We start from the raw sequence: 20613 nt of genomic DNA on the forward strand, positions 1-20613 counted from the left end.
CGACATATTAAGGTATTAGTGCAATGTCAAAACTATTCATATTGTTTTTAATTAAAAGTATTTTTAAATGTCTCAGCACAAAGCCAGATATTAATAAAAACACTACACTGTAACGTGTTACATACGTTTTTGAATATGAAGATTGTAATTGTCTCGGATACGAGAGCTATAAAACCTGGTTTTATCTTGAAATCAATTTTTTCCAAGAAAGAAATTGATCGTCATCCATGCTAATTTTGGAGGTCAAAATGTGATGGTATTAAATGAATTAAAAATACTAAGCGATAATTTTTTTACATTGTATTTTTCTAGGTAGATACAACTAAAGTATTTCTGTAAGCTAAAATTTTTTTAGTTTAGTATTGCATCTCTCTTTTAAAAGTTCCTCTCTTTGTTTTACGTACACTATGTATGTTGGTATGTATTTGTACTCATAAATGGAAATAAAAAAAACTGGTTATCTTTGTTATAAAGACTATGCAAAAATCAATATAAAGCAGAAAGGCTGAACATGTAAATCACAACCGAAATATCACTACACAAAACAGATGCACAACTGAAAAGACAATATGGTGAGATTACTCTTTTTATAGCCGCACACTTTACTGTTTGTTACACGATACCACAGAATATTTTGTTACTTCTATTTTCTGGTCTGCTAAAATAATACCAATTAATATTTTTCTCAAACCCGTTTTAATAACTTTTTAAATTCCTTTTTACCTTTTCTATGTTTTTTAATACCTTTTAAATACTTCTGGATACTTGCCATCGCTATGGGTTACAAATATAGAACATTATTTTTCGAGGATGGGAATTTACTCTTTTCTTCAAAACTTATGAGAGAACAGATTTCAATGCTAATTGAAAGCGAAGTCTTTCTATCGAACTCCTTTTAAACTGACTGTAAAAACAACTTGCGGTTCGTCTGCGCGACTAACGTTCACACTGTTGTGTCTTGATAACATTGTTTGTATAACTTGTTTAAATTTGCCGTTTTATAATAAAATTACTAAAGTAATTCCAACTCATAAAATAATATATACGGTACTCATATAGCTATAAAACTCCCACGCAAATAAAGCTCTTTGTCTATGCAATTGTTACTAAAATTCAATAAATTAAATTCAAGATACTTTGACGTTATTTTTAAAATTTGTATTTAGTATATTCCATACATGGACTACTATGTGGCCAAATAAAGTTGATCACATCGTAATGGCATGAATTATGTATCACAATTTACTGAGAATAAGGTGTGGCAAAAATTACATTAACCCGTTATAACATTGAAGATCCTGTTACAAACTACGTGATCACTGGAGATTGGATAAGCCCTCTGCATTCAAATGCTTTTGCCAAGATATGCGCTAAGTCAGCGACATCAGATATCTTACAACAGAAATGGCAAGTGTTGAGAGATGCCTACAGAACGTACTTCATAACAATCGGACAAGTAGTTTTATGAAGGACAGATGATGGACATATGTATTAGCGTCAATAAACAACCAATACTTTTTTATTACTAATTAAAAATAATTAATCAGGACGTAGTTTATTAAATTCAAAATTCGTAAAGAAAGTATTTTAAAAAAAGATCTACAATCTCTATAACCTAAGTTTTCAAGTTCATATTGTTAACACTATACCATTCTTAAGGGTCTCTTTTTGAATAATTATTTACAATCAACCAATGTTAAACCAAAACTTCCAATAATAAAGCCGCTTAAATAGGTGAGTGAATGAGGGCAGAGTGAATTTTAATTGCCATGTTTACTTTTCTAACTGTGTTCGAATATGATAAAGGGATACGGTGGTCATTGTTTGGTCATAATAGTCGTTGATTGATCAATCTTCTACTAATCAAGCTCCCGCCCCTCTTAATCCATCTGTTTAAGCGAATATGTACTACTGGCAGTTTTAGTGTAACATCTGTTGACAAACTGAAGATGGCTCTCTTGTAAAGCTCATTCCATTATGATTGTAGGAGTTTATTTGTATAATAGTTTAGAAATCTTAAATTAATTGTTATCTATTTAGTCTTATTTTTCTCGATACAACAGCTTATTAAATATAAATATTTTTTCTTTTAACGTTAAGAGAACCATTATCACACGATTAAAAAAAATACAAATTCAAAGTATCTTGTTACAACCGAACTATAAATATCTTATTTATAAAATGCTTTTAGAATGAGTTTCTAAAATTACAAAAGTAGTATTTTATTAAGGAATATATAGAAATTTCAAGAATATATTTAATTTTCACTATGTTAAGATTTTTGTAGGTTACTCGAATAATAGAATAAAAGTAAATATTCATTCACAAAAAATAACTTACATTTAAAAAATGACGACCATCTTCCTGTATATAGGCATTTTACATAGATATAAAAAATACAGCCATCAGTGTAAAAATTGTCTTTTTTATTTTAAACTCTACGGCTCTGTTGAAGTTGAGACGATGTTTGGACGTGTGCGTGTTCTGAGTGTGTCGTAGTACTGACCTACTCTCGCAGTCTCAACCCTCAAAGGGTGCCACAGCAAACATCCCCCGGGCCACACTGCCGCCCCGCCACCGCAATCGAGACTCTGTCCTCTCGGGCTGCCATTTTGTCCTTCACAAACCCCAAAACTGTTAAAATTGAGTTTCTGATGCACAGTTATCAGTGTACACACATTACTTTACACATCACATTAGTCCTAGACCTAAGGCACACATCGAAATTCAAGCGATTGGCTCTTAATAACTATTAGACCAGAGCAGCTGTTCAGAAAATAAAACACTTCCTTACCTCTATTTAATACAGCTGAGTTTAATTTTAAGGTAGAATGACTAATATACAAAATTTTCTGATAGATCTGCAGTCTGTCATACCCACTGTTGTAAGAACTATAGAATTCAGCCTGAAAACGTGTACAGGCTAGGAAATTGCAGGATTTGTATGTTGATGGAAATAGAGCAACATTTGATGTAATATATTTCACATAAACATAACTCTCCAGGGTGCTATCAGAAGAACATAAAGCTTGTTAATTTTGGTCATGAGTATATTACACGACTCATTTTAAGTTACATTATATATATATATATATATATATATATATATATATATATATATATATATATATATATATTGAATTTGAATATATATGTATATATTGAATATAGTGAATTCTATATAATTGTATTCATTCTTTAAGCCAGTGCGGAAGGTTACAGTCATTTTTTATGAAAAACATACAGTAACAATGTGTCAGGTTAGTTTAGTTCTAAACCCGTTTTTGTATCTTTGTTAATTTGCAGGTTTACTATGTAGACGTCTTCATAAATATTATACAAATGAATACGTAAAAAGTCATACGAATACGAACATTATTGTTGATACATAAATTTCACATAATATATATGAGTTGATACCAACTCAAACCTTGATAACAAAAAAACAAAACATATAAATTACAGTTAAATGCACTGCATACATATTTTCCATATGTAGCTCTTATCAACATTTCCATCTATAGTTCCTTATCCCTTTTTGAATTCGGTTTTTTCACAAGTATTACATATAACAGAGCATAAATTTTGTTTATTATTTATTGATTGTGAACTGACCAATGTTTCTCCGTTATTTTTGACTGTTGGATTTATGTTATTATTTCATTTTTATACTAGTACTTAGAGAAAAGAATATGTTTTTAAGAAGTAAATGATTCCTGATCGCCCTCAAACTAAGTTGTGCCGAGGTTTGCGAAGTGTGGAGTATGTAGTGTTTGATGTGGCTGCCACTGGCCGCGGGTCCCTTGACAACTCCTACACATTCCAAGTTCCTGAAAGGAATTCCAACTTCCGGAAAGGCATTCCACCTTTGTTTGACTGCCGAGATGGAAGTTCCTCTAGTGATGCACCTTTGTTAAACAAATGGAAAGATTTGTTTTTATTTACATAATGTTATTAATAGAGCAATAATATTTAAAATAGAATTAAATAGAGACAGAGAAATATAAAATGCTGTATAACTTGTTAAAATCTTCAACAATCCATCTAAAAACTTAGCCTCATCTTGCTTTATTTTATTTAGCACTCTGCGCGTATAATATTCTTATGCAAGTAATAATCTGCAAAAACACAGAGAAATTTAGATTTGAAAATAATATTAAATTTAAAGCTCATTAACTACATGGATCATGGTTACACAATAATTGTTACAATAGTGTAATACTTTTGAAGGTTGAATTCTACCAAGTTGTTCCTACGATAACTCTTTAATAGTTTGTTAAAAAATTATAAATAAAAATATCAAAACATACCAAGATATCACAATAATTACAAGTACTTTATAAAAATGTTGAGTTCTTTAACACTGTGTTTTTTGTGTGTGGAGTCACAGCATAGATGTACATGTATTTAAAAGTGCACAGTTTACACGACAAATAATTTACACTGTAAAATATCTGAGTGAAAAAGTTTCACACCATAATATAAGCCGCCATTCTCCGGTCCAAGTTTCAATTGAATGGGCATGTCTTACGAATTCGTTCAGGGCAATAAAAATAGTATCATGTTTGGTTCCAACAAGAAATTATGCAAATGATCGCGTATCGCTGCTCATATTGCTGCTATGTTGTCATATATCCTACACTTATCAAAACTTTGCGTGGCGGCCATTTGAAACTTTACAAGATATAAACAACTTGTAAGGACACAAGTTGTAATTGTTCTGAGAATTTCTAAAGCTGTGCGCAGTTCCAAAGTTGCTCAGATAAATTAATATTCCCTTCCAACATTTTAAATAATATTTCTTGCAGATTTTGACGTCTGTTGTTTTATAACTGAGACCAAAGGATTGCACAGATTGTAACAGCATCATTTGAAATTGTTTAATAAACCAGCTAACGTACTAGTTTAAGGAATGTGCACGTGATATTACGGTCGATTTCGGTTAAAAATTTACGTAGTTACTGTCTTCACTAATACTGCCGTTATGTTAGTGTATATTTAAAACTTTATGCGGCTTCCATTCTACTATGAGATATCAAGAAGCACGAATGTAAGGTTGATGTAAATTAGTGAGAAACCTAATATCTTTTTCATGGTTGTTTTTCTAAAGCTGTGCGCAGTGCCAAAGTTGCTCAGATAAATTAATATTCCCTTCCAACATTTTAAATAATATTTCTTGCAGATTTTGACGTCTGTTGTTTTATAACTGAGACCAAAGGATTGCACAGATTGTAACAGCATCATTTGAAATTGTTTAATAAACCAGCTAACGTACTAGTTTAAGGAATGTGCACGTGATATTACGGTCGATTTCGGTTAAAAATTTACGTAGTTACTGTCTTCACTAATACTGCCGTTATGTTAGTGTATATTTAAAACTTTATGCGGCTTCCATTCTACTATGAGATATCAAGAAGCACGAATGTAAGGTTGATGTAAATTAGTGAGAAACCTAATATCTTTTTCATGGTTGTTTTTCTAAAGCTGTGCGCAGTGCCAAAGTTGCTCAGATAAATTAATATTCCCTTCCAACATTTTAAATAATATTTCTTGCAGATTTTGACGTCTGTTGTTTTATAACTGAGACCAAAGGATTGCACAGATTGTAACAGCATCATTTGAAATTGTTTAATAAACCAGCTAACGTACTAGTTTAAGGAATGTGCACGTGATATTACGGTCGATTTCGGTTAAAAATTTACGTAGTTACTGTCTTCACTAATACTGCCGTTATGTTAGTGTATATTTAAAACTTTATGCGGCTTCCATTCTATTATGAGATATCAAGAAGCACGAAAGTAAGGTTGATGTAAATTAGTGAGAAATCTAATATCTTTTTCATGGTTGTTTTTCTATACTTAATAGCTGTGATATAATTAATATATTATGTGTCAATTAATTAATGTCCTAGAGAACATTCCTTTGCAAAATTTATACGGTCTCCATCATGAAATTTTAAGATTCGAGACATCAAATTGTAAGTAGAAATAAAAATACCTTTAACTTTTGTATAGTATTTAAAATATTTTACATTTGGTCATTAATTTCCAGTAGTTGAGATTTAATACAAACGCTTGCGGCTATAACTTAAAAACTGCTTAATGAATGAGACTGGATGAAAGTCCGAGTTTCGGGAGTCCCCACCGATGCTGGGAGCGAGCTTTGGGCTTTTTATAGGATTCAATGTTGTTTCCCTGCATTTCCAGGCCAGTGTTCTCTCATGTGTCGATGAGTATGTTAGAGTTACTTGGTGTTGCTTATTCCTGATCAGAGCTGAACATCCTTGAAATTTAAATTGAAAGGAATTTAGTGGAATGAATAAAACATTATTACCGAAAGCTGTTAAACCTTTCTCCTAGTTCTATATATTCCAATAAGACGTCTTTACAAACAAAAATGTAAGATTCAAGAAGAACCAAATTGCAACAGCTATAATATTTTCCACAAAAGTTCAGTAGAAACGGAGAAGAGGACAAAGTATTGAAGAAAATCTAGATCGCGACGCATAGCCTTAGGCTATTTGATGTGATGAAAGCTTTGAGACAAACCCCTTCAAAGTTCTGGCTTCAGAAAGGCAAAGTATCCCTTGACTAATACATGCGCCAGTTAAAACTCTGAAAGAGCAGTAGAACACTATTTCAGAGATTTTTGCATGGTTCAAACAAATTGAATGGGCACGGTACATTTTTAAGAATTAAACCACCAGCTTTATATTTTTGAAACTTGATTATCTCATTATTTTTTAGAAAAACTGTAAAGTTGTATTTGTATTCTTTTTAAATGTAATTGATTTTATTGATATCTATAAATATTTGTTGGAATTCAAGTTTATTCCAACAAAACTAATATTATTTTTGTAATGTAGCCTCCAATTGTTCTTAGTAATAACGTGTATAGGAATGATACACCATTAACACTTTTTAAAAGATTTTCAGTGACAGATCAGGAACAGTACTACAGAGGTTATCAATTATAGATTTGGCAGCAGTAAAGTCAAGACCGGGCAAAGACCAGACAACCAACTCCTTCATATCGAGTCCTGGAGGCAGTTTTGGTACATTTCGTCCCGTCCTTAGGAGTCGTGAACCCGAACTTGGTATGCGACCTGTATTTTTTTTAACCAAATTCGACAAGCAAGAAACTATATTTAAATCAACAACCGGCAGGATGATGGTAGGAAAGTATAGGGAAAATACAGCGTTACTTATTTAAATCATTCGTTTAACAAAGACATACATGTATATCCGGTACGACACAAATTCATTTCCGAACTCCAGCAGCATCGTTGTAGCTAGTGAACACCGTCACTAGCACGACCTTGGTTAAATGAGGAAAATTCACTCTCCCAGAGAACACGAAATCCTGGATTTCGTGCTTACACGAATACAGCACGTCTTCGCCATACACGACTATATCCGCTAGAGTGCAATGTTGCCGTTCTCCAATAATCAGGAAAGTGCTCGACAAATACAGATGTAAAGTTAGTTCCAACTGGACATCCATAAAGGGCGGGAAGTTCAGAACTCCCGTTCCTCCACCACCACCATCAACTGCGATTACATATTCTTGTTCAGGAATATGTATATAGCTGTGTATTTCATCGATCATGGGCTATAACAATAACAGTTCCTGTTCTTTCCAACTGCAGAATAAATGACGCGATAAAAATAAATTGTTAGTGGTATCTTAGTTCAATAAATTTTATATGAACGTCCTGTTTGAATGTTTGGACATCAATAAAAACTAGAAAATCAATTAAGCTGAATGTTCCACGCATTTAGTGTTTACATTGTTTAAACATTTAAAAATTCTTCTTTGTTTAAAGTTTGTTATTAACTATGGTTTGAAAGGATAACAGGATTTCTAATATTTGCCAACGTTATACAAAAGGTATAACACTACGTTTCGATTATTGGAATCTATTCCCTTCGTCAGGGGGGGTGGTAATAATACATACTAAAATAAAGAACATAAAAAAGAAAAGAAGGGAAAGAAAAGGGTTCAAACATATCAAAAAGCTGCTTGATAGGCTTGGAGTCCAGTCCAGGCGTTGTCACTGCACAGGATTCAAGTCTCGAGCACAATTCACGATCACGAGTACGAGAATCACAATCACACATCACGCCAGCACAGACTACAGTGGGATATTGTGATACTGGGAGGTTAAAACATAGGCCTACTAAGTGATGAAGATTATTAAAAGAGGAACTAGATAAATAGAAGTGCACGCTTAACGATATGTATGTCTTCGATTTTCAGGGTGCCGTCCTACGTGTTCAATACTTCATACTGAAATTCAAAGAAATACTTTAAAAAAACTCAGACATGGTTTTTATTCATTTATGTTATTTATGTTTAGATTATTATTTTTAAAACTGGTTACTAACTACCCCTTTGTTTTACTGGGGAGAAGCCGCGAGAAATAACTAGTACAGTATTATATAATTAATTATACTGAAACTGACTATTTTTCTTATAAGATCAAGACTAGAAGATAACACAAACATTTTCATATACTAAACCGTGCAAACATTACCTCACAGTAGGCTGTATCGTACAAAGTAATTAACGCCACATAATCAATGGTGGTGTGAGAGTGAGAGAGGTGGCACATGGTTATGTATCAGAGATAAATTTAGATAGCTTACTAACTACATAATACCATTGCAATCTCTTCATACAGCACTAAAACTTGTAATTGGAATAAAAAAAGTACGAGTATTGCCTTAAACGCCGGATATTTCCGAAAGTTACGAGTTATACATTTTGAAACCACCATTTTTGGTAATTCGATAAATAAAAAATTATATTCAACCATATAATGTTAAGATTTTAAGCCTGAAGAGCTCAATGCGTACTAGAACCTAAAACATAAGAAAATGTCCTTTCAGGTATCAATTACTTGAATATTTTTCTCGAAAGAGAAAATTACACTTCTTTTCTTATGAAATATATTTTCTGTTGTTGTTCAAACAAAACCTTATTTAAAACCTTTCTAGTGGCTAGTATTTCACGATTGCAGAATCATTGAAAAGCTGTCAAGATAATCGATCTTTCCGAAGTTAATTACGCTCGTTAGAATAAGTTTTTAATCTAAGTGTGCTTTTTAACAGTCTCAACACTCAATATGTTTTGAGCGTTCAGTTCGCTTGCCCGGATGCGGTCCATTCTTGCCTTGTCGGAAGTTGGTGGGAATCAATAATTCCAGCCACTAAGTTTAATGGAGAAGAATGGATGGATTTGTAAAACCGTTTTCCCTCTTATTCATGAGACGTTTATAAATGAAACCCCTCATCTGAAAATGTTCTCTCCGAAGTTTCTAACCATTCCAAGTAAAGCACCCAGATGTTTTCTTACATAATTCTTGCAGTTCGTAAGAGTTCCCTTGTTTAAAACGCCAGTGAAATTTTGCCAAAACCAACCTGGGAGTCCCTCGGTGAAATGGATTTTCAGATAGTTTTAAGCGAATTTGATCTCCATAAGAAAGGATTACTTCCTGGATGGTTTATACCTTCCAGTTGAACCTACACTGTACAACAAAAGCCGAAGTGTGACCAACCGATACCTGTGACACCTTATGGATGTCCAGGAGCGGCAAATGTCATCACTAACCGCAAATGATGAGATAGGGTAAAATAGTGAACTGATAGGTCTAGTCTATTGCGGAGGATTACTATTGGAGTGAGTGGAGCTCCCTTAGTGTTAAATGGCGGTACTAGCAAGGACAAGAGGAGACCTACCCCCTGTCCACTTTGACTGGAGAGGATGGAACAGAGCTAGTCTCCCATTGTTACAGATGTAGTGTGCCCGATATCCCTCCTCGTGTTATCTCCACATGAGACCCCATCACTTCCTACCCCCAACCACATATATCCTAAATATCTTGTCATTTAGGAAGTAAGCGCAATGGTCGTTTAGGACTAAGTCCATTAGGAGGTTTCCAGCTTCTTGTCTTCAGTGAATAAAAAGACGTAGGGTACGATAAGCGGACCCGGTGTTTTATATCGATATTGACAAATAATATTACTCAATTATAACTTTCGAACTAATAGATACTGATTTTGAACAATAACTAACTTGTATCAACTTTAAACACGTGTTCATATAATAAACGTATTTTATTTTATAGATAATAACAGACACTCGAAAGCTCGTGGAGGACCGTGAAACGAAGTTTTAAAAAGCGGCATATTTAGCCGACATGCTTGCAGATCATCTGTGTGAGTATTCGTGCAGAAGAGAAGTACGGTTTTCTAAAGAAGATGCTTCAACAACGTTTTGAAAACAATTAATAATTTCTATACAGGAGAAAACATTAATAATTATGCATATCTCGTATTTACTGTTTTAAATGTTTTGTTTATGTTGTTATCATTTCATTATTATTTATGATTTATTTCCTATTTCCAGTTCTAGTAGTTTGTTTGATTGTTAGAGCTCATTTATTATTTATAAGATTATCACTATGTGCGTTGTATTATTTATTTTAATTTAAATTATGATTGTGATTATGGCTATAGATATGTTGATATGATTTATAAACGCGTCTTCGATAAATGAATATTGAGTATTGATGATTTTACTAATCTATATAAAAAAAATCATCGTACTCTACCCTAAAAAGAACATACGAACTTTTTAAATAGTTTTAAATAAATATGTTTTACTACAAATATATTTTATTAACCATTAATTTAAACATTCTGTAAACACTATTTAAGGACTTTTAAGAGTTATATCCTACATGATATGCACATGTTTCTTACAAGAATGAAATATACACTATTTTTACTTAACAATTTATACAATATTAGTTCTGAAAACACACATAATGTTTTAGCTCATTATTTTTAATCATCTGATTTTTTAAAAAATTAATAAACAATGGTTTCTCATGAAATAGAAGTAATTTTATCATCAAGTGGAATTGTTTAACGATCTATCTATCTATAATTAGCAGGATTACTGGGCGTGTAGTGAGGGCGGCAAGTATTCAGTTAATGGATAGACGAGGATGTAGGTACACGAAGTACAGGTGAATATATGCAGCACTAATGCACATGCCTTGCTCACATTGATGTACGGGTTTGACACCGACCGCGGTTCAGCATCACAAGTAGTTCTCAGCACAGCGTTGGTGATCTGTGTCACAATAACCTACGACAATACCTCTCATTTCAGGGCGTATATCGTGATATAACTACGAGGCATAAATGTTTAGTTTATGTCCTGTCTATAATTTTTACTTAAAAATACATCATTCGTAAAAAGTACAAATTATAGAGGTGTAAAATGTATCTTGATCAATAATTTTTAACAATCTGTATCTAAATTTATATTTTATATTTATTTATACGTTAAAACTCCACTTTTCATCTGATCGTAAATAATGACAAATAATCTCTTTAGGTTGTGTAGGCATACATAAAACACAAAACTACACTCACCTGAAATAATGCTGATGTGGCAAGTTTTAGAAAATTTACATGATGACTTTAAACCACCCGAGTTTTAGAAATGTATACCTTATATAATAGTTATAATATTTCATAATACGGTGAAACAATTGTCTAGAACGCTTCCTTTTTTACCATGATGAGTTAAACACCCACTTCCGAGATAATTAGAGTGATTTCCGTTAGACAAATTGGCCCGTCTCAGCAACGGAGAAAAATTCTCTCTAGCCTATACGCAAAGTATTAATTTGGCGTATGATAACAGTTATTAAGCCGAAAACATTTTGTATTAATATTAACGTATTTTACAGTAAATTATAAAAGTAATTTAGTTCTTAACTGTTTATTTTTAATGATTAAAACAGGAGTGAAGTTTTACATTCAGGGGAGGGTTTAACCCTTCTGGTGGAGCATTTGTATTTTATTAATTAATATCTCGGCTTGGCACTTTTTTATTAATGTTATGCAACATTTAAATTTGTAAAAGCAGATCTACTACTTTGGATTTTTGAAATAAAAATTGTATAGGTGAATAAGATATGCCTTTTTGCAATCTGGCGTTAAAAACTTATATAGTTATTTATTTCACATGTCATGGAAAATATTTTTGATCATATACATACTCGTAGCACAGTTATGAGAGCTGTTTTCGGTAGCGTGATATTTCTACGAGATTTATATATTGGAATTATGATATAATTGTACTGTTGTATCTGTGCTTGAGGTAATTTTTATGTAAAAAAAATACAATTTAAATTCTTTCTTTATATTGGGCTTGGTAGATAAATGTATTTTTAAGGATTACACTTTTGATGTTTATAAAAAGAAAAGAGTATTTACAAATTACTCAATAATTTTTAACAGTGGAGATTTTTAATGACGTTTCTATTCTTGCGGTAGAATAAGATTTATTTATATTCTCTTCAAACCTGCATACTCGCTATCTCCATCCCCTCTCTCGTCCATCCGGAGCCCTCAAGTTAATGCGAGCCTCGTCAGTGAACACAGGTCTCCAATCAACCTCATTCCAAGTGACTTCCTCACCAGCAAACCTAAGCTTTCTTTCCCAGTGTTGTGCGGTGAGAAGGGAACCTGCAACCGGCCACCTACTACACATCTTTGAGACGTTTACATTCTGTGCGAAAACAATGAATGAATGGATAAATTAAAACAAGGGTAGCACGTCAGCCTTACCACTAATTGTACCAACAATTACTAGATAGGGAGTCCTAAGTTTGTAGCTTCTACGAGCTGAAGAATGGGGGACTCTAGTCTGATTGGCTTGACATCCTCCAGAGATACCCCTTCTCTTAGATACCAGCGTTACACACATAATTTCAACAACTTCTATATCCTAGTTGCAAAGAAGACGTAAGAGTTCACCGTTATAGAACGCTATCTTTGTCAAATGACTCAAGAAAGTGGCCATGTCCAGTAAGGAACGCAATTACTCCCCTCAAGTTAACTCGTATGCCCAAGCCACACAATAACCAGGCAAGTGCGGCAGTGGGACTCTCGAGAAGTTCTTTTCAGAATTTACGGTCAGATTTTCGCTGCCTCCTACGATTGAGATCATCTTGAACACGTTTTTAACTGTATTCACAGCCTGAGTTCGGCAAATCCAGCAGATGGCTCAAGACAAACAAAGGTGGCCTGAGCTCCTTTATTAGACAAGAGGTCAGCTGTCTCATTATCAGCATCTCCCTCGCCCTGGCATCCAGTACAACTGAATGTCGTTTAGAAATCCGAGCGCCGAAAAGATTTGGAAACACTCCCAAATAAAGCTACAGTTGCGAGTTGGGCTACCATGTTGGACTACCAGTTACAGTGGTGTCTATGTTACAGAGAGAGAGTGTGAGGAGTTGCGCAGCCCGGCCCTGGGGACAGTGACGTTGACAGGTCGCTTGTTCAACGACAGAGCTACCTACAGCTGCGAGTTGGGCTACCATGTTGGACTACCAGTTACAGTGGTGTCTATGTTACAGAGAGAGAGTGTGAGGAGTTGCGCAGCCCGGCCCTGGGGACAGTGACGTTTGACAGGTCGCCTATTCAACGACAGAGCTACCTACAGCTGCGAGTTGGGCTACCATGTGTGGCTACCAGTTACAGTGATATCCATGTTACAGAGAGAGAGTGCGAGGAGTTGCGCAGCCCGGCCCTGGGGACAGTGACGTTGACAGGTCGCCTGTTCAACGACAGAGCTACCTACAGCTGCGAGTTGGGCTACCATGTGTGGCTACCAGTTACAGTGATATCCATGTTACAGAGAGAGAGTGCGAGGAGTTGCGCAGCCCGGCCCTGGGGACAGTGACGTTGACAGGTCGCCTGTTCAACGACAGAGCTACCTACAGCTGCGAGTTGGGCTACCATGTGGGGCTACCAGTTACAGTGATATCCATGTTACAGAGAGAGAGTGCGAGGAGTTGCGCAGCCCGGCCCTGGGGACAGTGACGTTGACAGGTCGCCTGTTCAACGACAGAGCTACCTACAGCTGCGAGTTGGGCTACCATGTGGTGGGACTCAAGGAACGGACCTGCCAGGCTGACGGCAACTGGTCCGGCCAAGCTCCTGTCTGCAAGCAGAATGGTGAGCTCATGTCATCATGTCAAACATAGATTTTCTATTTCCAATTTTTTTACCACATACACAACATAAAAATTTATTATTCATTGTACCGTGTATGTCTGGCACTGGGTACCCAAGACAAAGACATTCATAATTTCAAATACAATCAAATGTTTGATGTATAAAAAGATAAAAAATAACGATTGGGTAGAGACCACGTAGACTTATTAGAACTGTTTTAAATCATTATGCTTATGCAATCAATTGATTGGATTCACTCACTTAGAATAAATTTATAGAAGTAACTCAACTGGTTTCTATAATTGGCTTAAAACAACTTTATAAAAAATTCATCAGGTAAAGTCTCCAACTATTTTAAATCAGTTGTGTCCAACAACTGAATGAATCAGTGGTTTTCAATCGGTTGTTTTCACCACTACCTTAGACCCTTGTGATCAGGGCCGTTCCCCTTTCAGTCCAGACCCAACACCACAGACTGAAGATACCTGTACTCTAGGCAGTACCTGAGTAGCTGCGTAGCACGGGTTTCGTGCTACGAGAATTGATATATGCTCATTGCTACACTTAAGTCATAGTAGTTTGTATTTATAAATATTTACTTATATATATATATATATATATATATATAATTTCAATAAACATTGAATCGCAAAAAGTACTTTTTGCGATTCAATGTTTATTGAAATTAAATAAGGCTATTGCCATTTATACAATTTAACGTATATATATATATATATATATATATATATATATATATATATATTTATTTATTTTGCTTTACTTAATAAAATTTGTTTGGAAAAGGTTTTTACCCGATAGAACTCAATGCCACAGTACTGTTGTAAAGACAGATACTGAAATTTTCTAAACGAAAATTGTTTCTCTCAAGATAACATTAGGCATGGCTTTGAGGTTAGTAAAGGAAATTGTAGGAAAAATTGTTTAGTTGAGCTCAGCTGTATCAATTTTTGGCATCCTTTTCAGTTGCTCTTTTAGTACGTACAATTCTCACTATAAAGTGTTAAATATAATAATGATCAGAAGGTTTATTATTGGAAGTAAGAAGTCAATTATTAGTATGTCCACTGAATGAAATACTTATCAAAGTTACAAAGATAAATTTTCCAGCCGCCTTTGCATTCCTATTCAAATGAGGATTCTTCGCAACAGGTCTAAGTGGACGTTTAGCAGTATCACAAGACAATGTTTTGTTTTCTTCACTTACCTCATAGCCAATGTTATTAATATTAATCTATATATATAAAAATGAAACTGTTCGTGTGTAACAGCATCACTCACAAACGGCTGGACGGATTCGCCTAATTTTTTTTTTAATTTGTTCGTCTTGATCTGTAGAAGGTTATAGGATACTTTTTATCCCTTTCCCGATTCAGGATTCCGCCCCACTGGTTACAGAAATACCCGTAAGAAATGCATTGCAGCAAACATATGTTATTAAGTGAAAGAGTCTTTTCAAATTTTTAATCAGCTGTTCTTTGTAAACATATATAATGCGACAAAAAATATATTTATATATAAATTTCTTTACACTTATAGTTTTAAAGCATAGAGTAAGCTTAAGAGAAACGACAAATTTTGTTTAAACTGTTTCTGCAATCATAATATATAAAAATGAATGTTTGTGTGTTTGTCCTTTATAGACTCAGAAACTATTGGACCGATCACTATGAAAATTTGTATTTTTCTATGTAGAAGGTTTATACGCAATGCCCATTGATGTAACTAACCACCAGGCTGTACTGCAAGATATAAAAGTTATCAAAGCGCCTGCACATTATAAACTGCAATTACAACACAGTAGTTACGTATATTAAAATATCCAAACACTATTTGAAGGCAAAGAAATATACGGGCAAAGCTTAAGAGACGCGTGCGAAGCCGCGGGAAACAGCTAGTAAAGTTATAAATAAACCAAAAAGGTATACGATCTGTTAGTACCTGGGTCATTCTGGTTACCAGCTCACTCTGATTTCCTTATATCATCTGCACAGTCAATGTTGTCCCCAGTATACTGCAAGAACCCGCCTCACATTGACCACGCTCGCCACAACGCCCTGCCAGAACAGACAACGTTCGACCTGGATGCTACGATCCAGTACCAGTGCCTCACCGGCTACGTCACGAATGGCTTCCCCCGTGCCAAGTGTCTGGCTATCGACAACGCTGCTTCCTGGTTCGGCCCGGACATCTCCTGCGAGCGTCAGTAGTGACTGCTATTTTTGTATATTCCTTTTTATACGACAGCATTCGTCGAAATCGGGCTTAACACAAATATTTATATTTCTTTCTAAATGACGGCCATTCTGCATTAGTACACACTTGATATCGATACTTTGGTGTTAACTTTCAAGTAAATCTAATCAAGAACGTAGCCAGGAAGAAATATTGGGGGGCCCAGACAATTGATACATTTCCCGTAATGGACAGAGAGTAAGCCCTCATTTTGTTTCTTAAAAAGTTCTCGAACCATTTCTTTGTTGAGAACGATCTTTCAGCAGTACATGTCAGTAATACTGAATTATTTAAATAATAATAATCGTTTACTACAAAATTGATTCAAAAAATTGAAAATTTGGGGGTGGGGAGTGCCCGAATCCCACTTCTTGGCTACGTCATTGAATCTAATAACAGTAAAAAGTTGTCAATACATATACATATTACCAACCAATATTATTTAAAATGTTTGTATCTTGTTTGTTATAATAAGATGAAAATGCCTAAGAAAAGTACTTTTGACATATTGTGAAGTCATATAACAGTACAATTATAAAATATTACGTTTAACTTCTATGTTTTAATTTTTCCTGTCTAATTCTATTAAATAAGTTACCAAGCCTTATATTTTTGTAGGAGTGGGCGGTCATTCATACCTCTTGATACTTTTCGCCATGTGGTATCATATTGTAAAAATATAATATGTGATTTTAAAACAAATACACTATAAATATATTTTTGTAGTTTTTAGCACAGAGTAGTTCTCTGATAATGCAAATAAATATTCATTCATACAATTTGATACAAACCGTTTAAGAGAGATGTATAAATAAGAAACTTAAGAACATAAGAATAAAACATAAGATTTTCTTTTTTGTGCTGAACCAGACAACAACTCTACGTTTTCGTAGATAATTGGTAAATATTAAAATTCAGATAATTCAAAAAGACCTCTTATCAAATTTTCACTATTTTAAATTTTGGAAACTTGTAACCTTTCAGTTATAACAAAAAGAATGTTTGTATGTATATATGGGTGTTGTAGCACGGTCGTGTGGCGCGCCTCAGGATACGGCGCACGGGTGGCACGCCGGGGAGTGTTACACGTACGGCTGTCGTGTCGTCTACCACTGTGCAGATGGTTTCGAGCTGGTGGGCAGAAACGAGCGCACTTGTCAGGCAGATGGTACCTGGTTCCCGAAAGATTTGCCGGCCTGCGTGCGTAAGTTGCTAATATAGACGAACACCCGAGTGTCTGATGATGAATGTATTCAAGGATGTATACTCGATTTATCTTCCGTATTCCAGAGTCTTTTGTTTACGCATCAGAAATTCACGCCATCAAGAACAAAATATTGTTAGTTGCCAACTAACCGAATCCACCTAATTGGTTTAGTTATACTAAGACCTAAGTTTTGACAAATTTACAAATTTCATATAAAGTTAACCTTCAAAGTGCTATATACATTAGTGCTTTCTCCGTATTTGAAAGTCACGTAAATGATTAGAGTTTTAAGTAAATCAATGTGCTGTAGTATTTCAACAGACCAAAGTGTACTCCAATACCCAGTCACCTTATATTTTAGCGTTTAATGAAGTTATCATTTGTAATATAAATTAGTTGAAGTTATCATTCAACTAAAAAAATATAACTGTTTAAAATAGTGATATAACTAATTACAATTTAAAGTCCACGATTAGAAAGTTTAAGGGAATTATTATAATTAACATTAGACAGAATTTGAGATTTTAACCTAGAAAGTAAAAAAGTTGTGTTTTATTAATATTTATTATGTCCACCATCACTTTAATTTTAAAATGTTTAATACTTGTTTTAAGTGTATTCAATATTTTTTCATCCCATTAAAAATGTATGCTTTATAACCAACTGAACTACGATTCAGAATGGAACCAATAGTATATTTTTGAATTATCGTTATTGCCCCTTTTGGATTACATTGACAATTAATTAGGTATTCTTACCTCCGTCAAATCCAAAAACAACCCTGAGGTGTTGTCAGAAGTTACATGTTTCGGAAATCATTCCATCACCAGACACAGGATGAATAATATGATCCGCCGAAGTAGTGATTATAGGAACAGCTGGTCCAGGTTGATTCTGACTGAGGATATCATTAAAAATTAGATGAGAATGGAACGGATACAGTTATATAGTTTTTAATGTAATGTAGTTTTAGTTAAACACATTAAAAGAATATGAAATACACAAGGCATGTGTTAACGCAAAAGACAATATTTTAAATTAAAAGTTAAATTTCCATTTCAACAAAATTTTGAATGCCATCCTCAGTCGGAATCAACCTGTATTAGCTGTTTCTACTGTCACTTCTGATAACTGCGGGTGTAGTGGAGGATGGGGATTCATGTCCTGTAGTGTACCGTATGTATGTGAGCCTACAAACTTTTAATGTGTTTTTGCGAAATGAGTGATATTTTTTATATTATTTGTTAGAAGAAAAGTCACAACTATCCAATAATTGTATTGGATAATTGTAACTTTTCATCTATCAATTAATAGGAAATAGTGTTTTTCAATAAGCAGAGCTCTTCCTTCAATGAGTGATATTTGTTTGTTGTGTAACATGTGTTCTATGAGTTTAACTACAAAAATGAAGCCATTCGGCGGATCATATTTTAGCCTATGCCTGATGATGGAATGATTACCGAAACATGTAACTTATGACAACACCTCAGGGTTGTTTTTGGATTTGAAGGAGGTAAGAAAACCTACTCGTAATTAATTGTCAGTAGAGGATGTTTGCAAGTTGCACGACTGCCCCCCTCTGTGTGACTGTAACGCCATAGACAGTTGACAAGCAGTTTCTGTCGTTGCGGGTGTGTGCTTGTTGTGGTTACAGCCGTTCAGTGCCCTCCCCCAGAGAACCCGTCTCACGGCAAAGCCATATTTACATCATGTTCGTACAACTCTGTAGTGAGCTACGAGTGTGACTACGGGTACACCCTACTGGGCGAGTCCACTCGTCGCTGTGGGGCCGACAAAAAGTGGTCGGGCACTATGCCCAAGTGCCAAGGTAAGACCGAGTATGACCACTTTCAATTTGTACAGAAAATATTTTCTAACAGATCTTTGTAATCCACAATTTCCATCGGCATGTACATTGCTTTTTGGCTTTTCACCGATAGTTTGTGATCGCCGTAAAATTGATTATGTGGTTATTTTAATTTTCCTTTCAGTACTAAACGAGATGTATGTTATTGAAAATTAACACTGCAAATACGGTACTCATAATTTTATCTAACACTGGTACGTATTTGTAAGTGTTTCGTTTTATTTGTGGCTCACAATTTCAGTAAATGCATTTAATGGTAGTTCATTTTCGATGTTTTTCAACAATAAAAATATAACATTTAGATGCATTATTTATGTATTAAATAAAATACGTATAATCTGCGAAGAATGTTTAATTGTATGAGATTGTGTTTACTATTGTTTTGTTTCTTGCATTAATACTTTTCCCATGAAACGCAAAGCATAGCTGATCCACTGACTTGTAAATAACATTTTACACACATTTGCATTCGGCTTTGTGATATTCGTAGTTTTGCTCCTACTGTAGATTGTTTTCATCCTTTTTAAATTTATTGTACTGTATTGAAATGTGACTTATTGCAAATCTTCCTCTTCCCTCGGTCTAAGTATTTTATTCTCATTGCTAAAATCAAATGTGTATTGGTTACAGGTTAATTGTACAATTACGTCTTTAAAATATTCTTTAGAAATTTCATTTTACATTTGATATTTTAATTGTGATTAGCAGTCATGTTGCGTAGTCATTTACAAAACTTAAAACACAATATTATTCCAATGTTGATTTCAAGAGCTCATTGAAAAATACCTTACAAACTTCGAAATTCTTCATATTGTGACGTAAGTTTAACTCTAATCTGAAACCGCGTGAAGAGGAAGGTGATTGTTCTAACCAGCCCCTGTAGACGTTGATTGCATGTGCCATTACATTTGCCAGAAATAAACTGCGGTCATCCAGGCGTGCTCCACAATGGTTGGTTGGAAAATATAGAGTCCGGTACAGGACTGGGGGCCAGCATCATATTCCGCTGCAGGGAAGGGATGCGGCTGGAAGGCAACACCTCCAGCGTCTGTCAGATAGACGGCAAGTGGAGATATCCTCTCCCGCAATGCCTTGGTGAGTAGCCTATAGCATGTTAGCTCGCCATGCTATATTCCTCGACAAACATTCCCTTGTAAATAGCCCTAAGTGGTTGTTGCCCAACTGAGGTAGTAGCCTGGCTTGTCAATTGTAATTTTAAACTCACATTTGGATAGAATAATACT

General features: G+C 34.5%; 2 protein-coding genes across 2 annotated transcripts in view; both read left to right on the forward strand.

Annotated features, from left to right (window-relative positions):
- LOC124352733 overlaps positions 1-13486 on the forward strand; it is a 168430-nt gene extending 154944 nt beyond the window's left edge. The window contains exon 4 of the mRNA XM_046802374.1: positions 13302-13486. Within this exon, the coding sequence (XP_046658330.1) occupies positions 13302-13486 (185 nt within the window). The remainder of the gene's footprint in view (positions 1-13301) is intronic.
- Positions 13487-13708: 222 nt separating this feature from the next.
- The window catches only part of LOC124352742 (sushi, von Willebrand factor type A, EGF and pentraxin domain-containing protein 1-like), a gene marked incomplete at its 5' end in the record, with an annotated part of 38710 nt that continues 31805 nt past the window's right edge, over positions 13709-20613 (forward strand). The window contains 5 exons of the mRNA XM_046802388.1: positions 13709-14042; positions 16071-16262; positions 17323-17499; positions 19157-19330; positions 20285-20464. Of these exons, the coding sequence (XP_046658344.1) occupies positions 13709-14042; positions 16071-16262; positions 17323-17499; positions 19157-19330; positions 20285-20464 (1057 nt within the window). The remainder of the gene's footprint in view (positions 14043-16070; positions 16263-17322; positions 17500-19156; positions 19331-20284; positions 20465-20613) is intronic.

Source organism: Homalodisca vitripennis, chromosome 1 (assembly GCF_021130785.1).
Source record: "Homalodisca vitripennis isolate AUS2020 chromosome 1, UT_GWSS_2.1, whole genome shotgun sequence".
NCBI classification, from domain to species: Eukaryota; Metazoa; Arthropoda; class Insecta; order Hemiptera; family Cicadellidae; genus Homalodisca; species Homalodisca vitripennis.